General features: G+C 41.0%; 1 protein-coding gene across 2 annotated transcripts; it reads left to right on the top strand.

Annotated features, from left to right (window-relative positions):
* The first annotated feature begins 2,259 nt into the window (after positions 1-2,259).
* LOC142398818 (uncharacterized) lies at positions 2,260-8,866 on the top strand. 2 transcript variants are annotated; one of them, XM_075483017.1, is made up of 3 exons: positions 2,260-3,713; positions 4,498-5,132; positions 8,218-8,866. In XM_075483017.1, the coding sequence occupies exons 1-2, from the start codon at positions 2,715-2,717 to the stop codon at positions 5,029-5,031; spliced, it is 1,533 nt and encodes a 510-aa protein (XP_075339132.1). In that variant the 5' UTR covers positions 2,260-2,714; the 3' UTR covers positions 5,032-5,132; positions 8,218-8,866. The 2 variants fall into 2 exon arrangements, with proteins under 2 accessions (XP_075339132.1, XP_075339130.1); XM_075483015.1 differs by having other exon boundaries at positions 8,215-8,866.

Below are 8,866 nucleotides of genomic sequence, written 5' to 3'. Positions count from 1 at the left end.
TGGAAAATGTACCATAGAGTTCTACTCAGGTATTGTGACTCTGATGATATATTTTTCTAAACTCAAAAATGAAAAATATCTGTCAAAATTGAGTGACAAACTCCATTAAGCTTAAAAGAACACAGGCAAATAAAAATATACTTGTATGACTTAGTAAATAAATGAATATATCATGTTTTAGGTCATGGTGGGAAATGCTAACATTCTTGGCTGTACATATAAAGCAGTCATTATAAATATGTCATATCATCTAGGTCACATGACCACAAGTGTGTCAAAATAACTACTGATGATTATCAACCCTCTAAAAATGATCAGCCAACAGCAGTTTTAAGCAATCTTAAGTCATCTCAGTTTTTACTTTTACTTTTACTAGCCTTCTGCCTGTGATCTGTCTGGTTTTACTCTTTTTAAAACCTTAAAAAAGCTGCAAACAGCTTACCAAATAAAATGAGGGTGTTAATCGACCGACTAACTCACAGCAAATGCTTGTATTGCTCTGCAATTGCTGGTCATGTAAGTACGCTGGTATTTTTAAAACTCATTATTATTTCAAATGATCATATAAAATGTGCAAATACATTCCACAATGTGTTTTCAAACAGTTGTTTCAACTGTTGCCTGATTATCTGGGTTGCCAAAAAAATTATTTTTGTACATTTAACACAGATTTATTAATTTGTTATCAAGATTAATCTGAAGTGTTACTTAAAAGTGCATGAATCCTTTGGAGTTTTTTTTAAATGTTTCTATGAACATGAACTCGAACATAATATTTATGTTCAAATGAGTCATTTGTTTCATTTGTTTAATTAGCCAATACATACAATATTACATATCTTCTTATGGAGGCAAAAGTAAAAAAAGTCTATTCTGTATATCATCATCAGGACTTTGATTTTTTCTTTAATCTTCCTTTGACAAAATAACTTGTGTGCTTAAGATCATTTTCTTGCAGCATGACACTTCTCTTGGGATCCACTTCATAAGAAGATGTCTATACTTTTTCCTGTATTACGACTTTATTGATCCATCAAAGACAGCAAGTTGTCCTGGCCCAGGTACAGCTGAACACGCCCACAGAATGAAGCTACCACAGGCATGTTTCACAGATGGAAGAAGGTTTCGATACCAGGGTGAAGTTTTTCCTCCACTAAACTTAAAAGATCAATTTTGTTCTCACTCCTCTTCAAAGCTTCTTACAAGCAGCAGCCCCCTGGTTTCTCCAGATAATGTGAAGTGAAATGCAATCATATTCTTTTTTGGAAATGTATATATGTATACATTTACATATATATATATATGTGTATGTGTATGCAAATATACAGATAAAGAATCACTCCAGCTGTGTTTAATCTGCATCAACAATCTTTCCCTGCAGCTGTGGCTCGACCACTCATCTTCCTGCTGATATGGATGGATCCCCTTCATCTCCCTATGCTGTAATCCTCGTTTTTTCTTTCTTTCTAAAGAAAACATTGTTTTTGAGGCTCCAGTTATTTTCATTGAAAACAAAGGCATGGGTTTCCTCAGTCGCTGAAACAAAAAGCTGCATCAGAAAACAATGAGTGATCTTGGTTGCTCATCCTGCTTTTGTAATTTTGTTTGTGTATTCCAATTTTCTTTATTTACCCATAGATTATGCTATCTGGCTATAGTGTGAAAAAGGCTGACTAACAAAGAAACACACATTTCTGAAAGTGCAGCACTGCGGATTTTTGCTTAACCGTTGAGGCAAAGTTACCTAAATCCAGATAATAAGAGAGTCAGGTTGACTGAAGTGGACGAAGACCAAGAGGGGAAGAAACTGATGAGAACAGAAGGAAAGTGGATATCATTCTCTTTGTACTAAAGTAGTGGCTGTGTCTCCTTGTCTCAGAGTTCTGTCTCCCTTGTCTGTCTGTGTTTAAAAACCCCACCTCCCCTCGTGTTTCTCTCCTCCCCTCCCCTCTCCTTCTCTCCTGGTCTCATGCCGAGGAATCCCAGGCAGCATTTAATTGCAGAGTGCAAAAGCTCTAGTCGGGCTAATGAGCTCAGCACCGCTGCTGACACTGTTTCACACACTCTTTGAGAAAACAAAATACCACATGGAGTCCTTTACCAGAGGAGCCTCACAAAGCGGTTGGATTTCAGGTGGTGGGAGAAGAAGAAATTCTCAAATCAAGGTACTGTCGACTGTGTGAGCGAATATACCAGAGGCAGGAGGCGTAAGAGGTGGAGAAAGAGAGGCGAGCGGGCGAGGGGAGGGGAGGGGAGGAGACGGGAAATACACTGCCAGAGAGACAGAGAGAGGGAGAGACTGGACGCCTGCAGCAGCAAATGAGACAGAACAACGAGGCGGGAGAGGTAGAAAGAGAGACAGAGAGGGAGGGAGGTGGAGAGGGGCCCCTCATAGGATAGAGGGCTACAGGGTGAGGAAGAAGAAGGAGCGAGAAAAAGTTAGGAGAAGTAGGAGAAAGAGGGTCTAAGGAAAGTACGCACACAAGGATTAACAGTTACGGGAGAGAAGAAGAAGGGAAACAACAGACAGGAAGGAAGGGGAGGGAGAAGTCTTGGGTAGAGCGTAAAAAAGAGCTGGAGAAAAGTTTTCTTGTGGGAAGACGCAGATGAGGAAAACAGAGGGAGTGAATGACTGGGCTGGAGAGAGCTTGGAGGGGAGGAAACCCGTTGTTTACTGAGGCGTTTTCTACACAAATCTTTGGGCTTCTTTGGACATGTACACAGAAAGCTCACAATCAACGGGACACCATCGATTTCTTCAGCACAGCAACACCCCCACCCCCTGCCCCTGGCAGTACTGCATCCACTATGATCAGCCATACGACTATCACCGTGGGTCCGGATACCAACCAGCATCAGTTAGACAGACGGACCACCCATCACTGGACAGCAGGAGAGACATCCAGGCTCCTCGGGTTAAAGATGTAGGAGGCAGAGCTCCACCAGTGGACAGAGTTGAGAGAAGTGGTCATCGAAGCCCACAGAGGAAGCCTGTGTTTGCAGGGCCGGGCCCTTACAGCCAGTCAAATGACTGCAGCCAAGTCTGCCCCTTGGAAATGAACCCTGCCCAGTGGAACTACCCACCGGAGCCTGGGGTGAGACACTACTCATCTGTAAGAGAACAATGTGGCTGTGTGGTGCACAGCGACACCAGGGTACACCCCTTCCACACCGGGATACCACACCCACTCCCTCATCTTCAGGTCAAAGGTCAAGGGTATACGCGTAGGAGGACAGTCAGGTACATCTCTGTGGATGAGGAAGAGGACTGTGGATGCAGTTGTGAGAACTATCATTTGGAGACACACAAACCGGGTCATTTGCTCAAGCAAAATGGCCACAGTGGACCAAGGCCTGTGTTCTTTGAGGGAAGGGAGGAAAAAGATAGCCATCAGGACCGCGGAAGGCAGAGGGGTGGATCAGAGGAGGGTTTTAATGGTTGCGGTAGCTCTCATAAAGGGTTCTTCTCCACTGAAGTCCCACTAAAACATTTGAACCAAAGCAGACGGAAGGGGCACTGCGCCCCTCCCTCCACCATCACCTGTTCAGAAATATCCAAATCGCCAACCAACAATGAACACCAGCGCCAGGGTTCGGAGGTGATGAGGCACAAAAGGAAGCAAGATTCAGTGAGGGATCAAATCCGGCAAGTGGTGACAGATCTGGAGGACGTGCTGGGGGGTTTGAAGCAAGTTCACGTTGAGATGAAAGAGGTAGGAGGCTCTATAATTAAAGATGTTTAATCTTTACACGTAAATCAGGTGTCTAATCATTGAAGTCTGGGTCTACTGCCTTTTATCAAATCTCCTCTGGTTACTTTGACATTTAAAACGATTATCACAAAGCTCAGATGCTGAGAAAATGAGCCACAGTGCAGACCAGTTTGACACAGGTTATGTATCTATGTGGGAATGTTTATAGGAGAACGTGTGTGTGTGTGTGTGCACTCCGACAGCATTGTTTGTGACTCAGCCATCACCCCTTACTGAATCAGTGATTAAGGACAATTTGAGATGACCTTTCGCAGAGCGCTTCTGTAACTTGCAGCATACCGGCTAGCACATTTCAAAGCCTGGTGTTAGACTATTACTAAATCATACCTTGCTCTTAGAGCATCCATTTTGCATGCAGCTGGAAATGAGCATTGATTCACAGCTTATTATTGTTGTATTGTTAAGAACAAAACATTTCCATCAATGTGAATTGAGACACTTAAGATCAAATGCTGATACAAGTGTGACAATAGGTCAATACACATGGAAGGTTATTATACTTTTACATTGCCTCTGAAACTGAAATAATCATGCTAGTTCTAATGAATGTTAAGAACCAGGTTTGCTTTTTGATCATTTGTTGTAATTTATGCTAAAGAATCTGGTAACAAAAGCTGTTTAAAACACATTGAATTCCAAGGTAAAATAGTAAAAACTTTTACATTGGTTAGCACAGATAGTAGAACTAAGTTTAATTGTACTCACCTTTTCTTTTACCATTCAGGTGGTCAAGCAGATTGATCGTCTTACAGCCAACATCAGTCTCAGTGAGGAGGCATGCATCTATGCATCTTCCAATAACCATCACAACTCAACTAATTTAGGAGATTTCAGGGTGGCCCAGCTGCCCAATCACAAGCCTGCTTCAATTCAGACATCACAACATGCTGATGAAGACCGCGTCATCCTCAGAACTAATTCTCCCTCCCCTGTCCACATGGCTTCAGTTGTCAAAACCAGCCACTTCATCCCACCCAGTCTCCATAAAGACCACCAAAAACCAGGCATGAATGGCCACCTGCCTCATCTTTGCCCCACGAGAGACTCCAACCACACTGGCCAAACATGTCCAGAACACCACCCACAAACCCTACACCCTAAGGTTATAATAGGGAACAGCACCGCCAATCCAAGAACTCAAAAGCCTCCACCTTACCCGCAAAATGGTCGCTGTGGGAAGGGCCCATACCCACCGCTCAAGTCTGTGAGGACCCCTGCCTACCCTGTGAGAGGACGCCAGAGCACCAGCATGGTGTGAAGGAGGGGGTGTTCTGCCCCAGTACCACAGGGGCCTGAAACTTGAGGCCCTGCAACAGTGAGTGGAGGTCAGAGAGGGACCAGGCAGGGGGACGACTCATGGTTAGTTTTTTCTCTTCCTTTGCCGTGTTGATGTTTGTGTCAGCTCACAGCTGATGACGTTTGCTCTGTTTACTGGCAGAGCAGGGTTCAAAGTCAGTAAATGAATTGCAGTGCTCCTCTCAGTTACAAGAAGAGTTGTGTTTGATGTGTGTGTGGAGTCTGTGTGTGGGCGGCAATAGAGGGGGAGGGCGTAATATGTCTGCTTTTGTTGATATCACATGATTTCCCAGTCTTCACTACACTGTAAAATGTGTCTTGGCAAGTGGAATACACCATTATGTCTCAGTTATGTTACACATGTGGTTGTAATCAACCGACAGAGCCAGTCATTTTCATTTGCTGACGTAGAATTCTTCTTTCATGAGTAGGTTTGAGGAATTTCTGACCTTAAAAAACAACATTAGCTGCTTTTTATTACATATTTTGAAACATGGAATTATGGGGAGTTTTATTTAAGCATCTTTAAAAAAAAAACTCAGATTTGTGCTCTTTTAATCACCGTAACTTGTTAAATCTAAAATCAGAGAGCACAGTAAACTCCTCAGACAGATGTTTTTTGCAGCATATCTTAGTCATAAGTTTTAGGGAACCAAGACTTGGCAGGAGTTCAGTTGTTTTTGGCACAGGAAGACCCCAGAGCCGCTTTGACTCCAATCGTGCGACACTAGACTTAGACCTTCTTTTATTGTCATTGCACAAAAATCACACGTGAGTTTTGACAACGAAATGTCGTTCCTCGACTTCCGGTCAACATCGCTAGATTGCTAGATTGCTAGATTGCTAGATATTCAAATTATACAGATAAAGAGGCATCATTAGATTTACAGGATGATCATTGTTTTAACTTAGAATTGACATAATTTACTGTTAGGGGTTGATGAAGGGGAACTAAAATCTCCATCTCATGCCAAAATCATATTCATCATTACAGCCTGTGAACTAGAGGCTGACGTAATAACAAGGTGACATCTGGGGAAAAGTCCTATAGCAGAGATGTAGCAGGGGAATATTAAACAGTGTATATATAAAATTAAGCCTTCCTCTGAGAAGTCCACCTTTGCAAATGCTGCAAAGACAGAGACAGATGTGCTTCTGTACTTCCCTCTTGTGCAGACTATGCGTAACTGCAATCTATTTTTCTAGCCTCTCCGAGTTGGGTAAGCGCAGTCTGGTTTTAATCATAAAACCCCCTAAGCCACGTGCCAAAGCAGAGTGAAGCAAACTCTTGGTATACTTTTGATGTCCATATAAACAGTAGAACCGCCGCTCAGCAAAGCAGCACTCCACACAATGCTGTAGAGAGACGCATCCAAGGCTAAAGCTTCATGTTGAGGTCAGCAGGCAGACAAAACGTATTGACAAAGGTACAAGTCCGTGAAATAATTTTTTTATTTGAATGTGATAAGAAGAGGATGTTCTAAGTAACATTCTCTTTTTTTTTTAAAGCTGTCATTTCAAATTCTTGAAAGCTTCTATGTTGTTGGCATTTCAAGTGTCTGAATCATCTGAATTAGTCACTTAGAGCAGACCCAATGTTAAAGCTGCTTGCAAAAGACATTGCTAAGCAACCCAGGCACACACATAAGGTGTCCCTTGACCGCTTTTCTTTTTTGTTAAAAAAAAGAACAAACAGAATTCCTATTTATATCTTTAAATGTGGTGGCTAGTCTTCATTGGACTGTGGGAATATGCATCAAAAGGAAAAAAAATGAATACATAGCGCCACTGCAATATAGTTGTAAACAACCTTTAATTTAGAGATTATCAAGGATATAAATATTTCATATATCTCTATTATAAATTAAACATTTTAAAATGCTATAGAATTGCTCAAATTTATTCTGTCATTTGTGTATTTGCTTAAAATTTGACTTGAGTTGATCTGTATATTGCTGATAAACCAAAAAATTAACGAAAACTTTGTTTAAAAAACCAAAGCCAGAGTAGTAAGTAGCCGAATGTTTCCAATCCTCTGACCCAAAAAACTTCCACAGGCATTCGATTGTTGGAAGAGTGCAAATAAGGTAACTATGATATTAAATATTGATATTGTGTTCATAATTGAAGCATGATAATGCAGTAAATAATCCAACAGCAGGGAATTGGTCTAAGAACACAAACAATATAGAATTGGCTGTATTGCACTTAACACTGGTAGCCATATATTCAAAAGAAAGAAGAAAAATTTCCTGTGACGTCTGTTCTAGATAAGATCAGAGTCGGAGATGAAGCGGGAGAGATGCAGTACAGTGATTGGTGGTTAGAGTGGAGGTATATGGGATCTGTCATGAAAGGTGATACAATCTAACACCGACCATGCAGTAACTATCTGCTATCACAGTGTGTGGCTACTATTGCTACTTTAAATCATGTTGGTGGGTGCAGGAAACTCTTAACACGGTAAGAGTTCTTAAATCTTACTGATATTTTTAGTGAGAGGTTTCACCTTCTTGATCTCAGTCATCCCACTTTCGTAGCGGGATGACTGATGAAGCCAAGACCAAATAAATTTTACTGAAAGCTACACAAAATAATTGTGTAGTGGATATTTTGACCACCCCAGGTTTTGAGTGATTACCCCATAAAATTCCAATGTCATTTAAATAATTAACAAGTCCTCTCATTATTTACTTACATCAATTCAGATACCGTCTTTTATTATGCTAGATAAATATGCTTTGACTGAATTACCAGAACAGTCCTACTTTACGTACATATCGTCACTTATTTGGGAAAAAAAAAACAAGGTGTTGGATTGATTAGACTTTGAGTGACAGGAGGTATCCTTGCTGTGAAGGTCTAAAACTTCTCACAGTCTTGACAAAGACAGACTGAGCAGATACACAAACCTTTTGACACCAGTTTTATAAAAATCTGATTAACAGTGCTGACTCACAAGCCAGGCAATGTGACTCACAAGGACACATAATGCCTCACTTTCATACAGTACAAAGTGATGCTGCAAGAAGAACCTTGAAAACAAGCACAGTCTGTGCGTACAGTGTTGAATTGGGGAGCGGCACTGAGTGAACTCTGAATTTAAAAAATGTCTCTCCCTTTTATTTTTCCATGATGTTTCCAGCAGAAGCTGATGCCACTGAGACAAGCTGTCAACTGGTGGAAACAGAGCACGGCCTGAAGGTGGGGATATTTCCAAAGAGAAAACTCCCCCAAGAGCTGACCTGCCACTGTGTGTCACATGAGCACAGAAGTGTGGAGGAGTGGCAGTCAAACCTCTCTCTGAATTTAAGCTGGTCACGTCCGTCAAATAACGAGAAGACTTCCTGACAGACGGTTACTCAACAACCACCAACTGAAACATAAATGTATATTTTCATGACATTTTAATTTATTTTTCATTAAAGATAAGATCTATTTTTTTGGTAGTTACAGTCTAGATATTACTGAAACTATTGTGTACTATATTAAGATTTATGCCATCTTAACAGCTGTAAAGATATTTTATATAAGACTGGTTTTCACCTGGATACATGGTTGTTTTTGCATGTAGCGTGAAAGGATAAAAAAAGCTGTCAGCAACAGGAAAAGGAGCTCAGGCAGAGCAAAGACTGAATTACAATACTTTAAATTCTCCTGCACTTTCTCAACCAAATCCATTTGTTTCAATGGTCATCTCATTCTAGAGATGGCTCGTTGATTGTTGAATGTTCAACATTTGAATTTGAAATAAAGAAGCGACACCAGCATTTTATCAAACTTGACCATGCTGAATG

Source organism: Odontesthes bonariensis, chromosome 14, assembly GCF_027942865.1.
Source record: "Odontesthes bonariensis isolate fOdoBon6 chromosome 14, fOdoBon6.hap1, whole genome shotgun sequence".
In the NCBI taxonomy this organism is placed as follows: Eukaryota; Metazoa; Chordata; class Actinopteri; order Atheriniformes; family Atherinopsidae; genus Odontesthes; species Odontesthes bonariensis.
The sequence above is the reverse complement of the archived record's forward strand: the minus strand, read 5'-3'. Positions and strand labels throughout refer to the sequence as shown.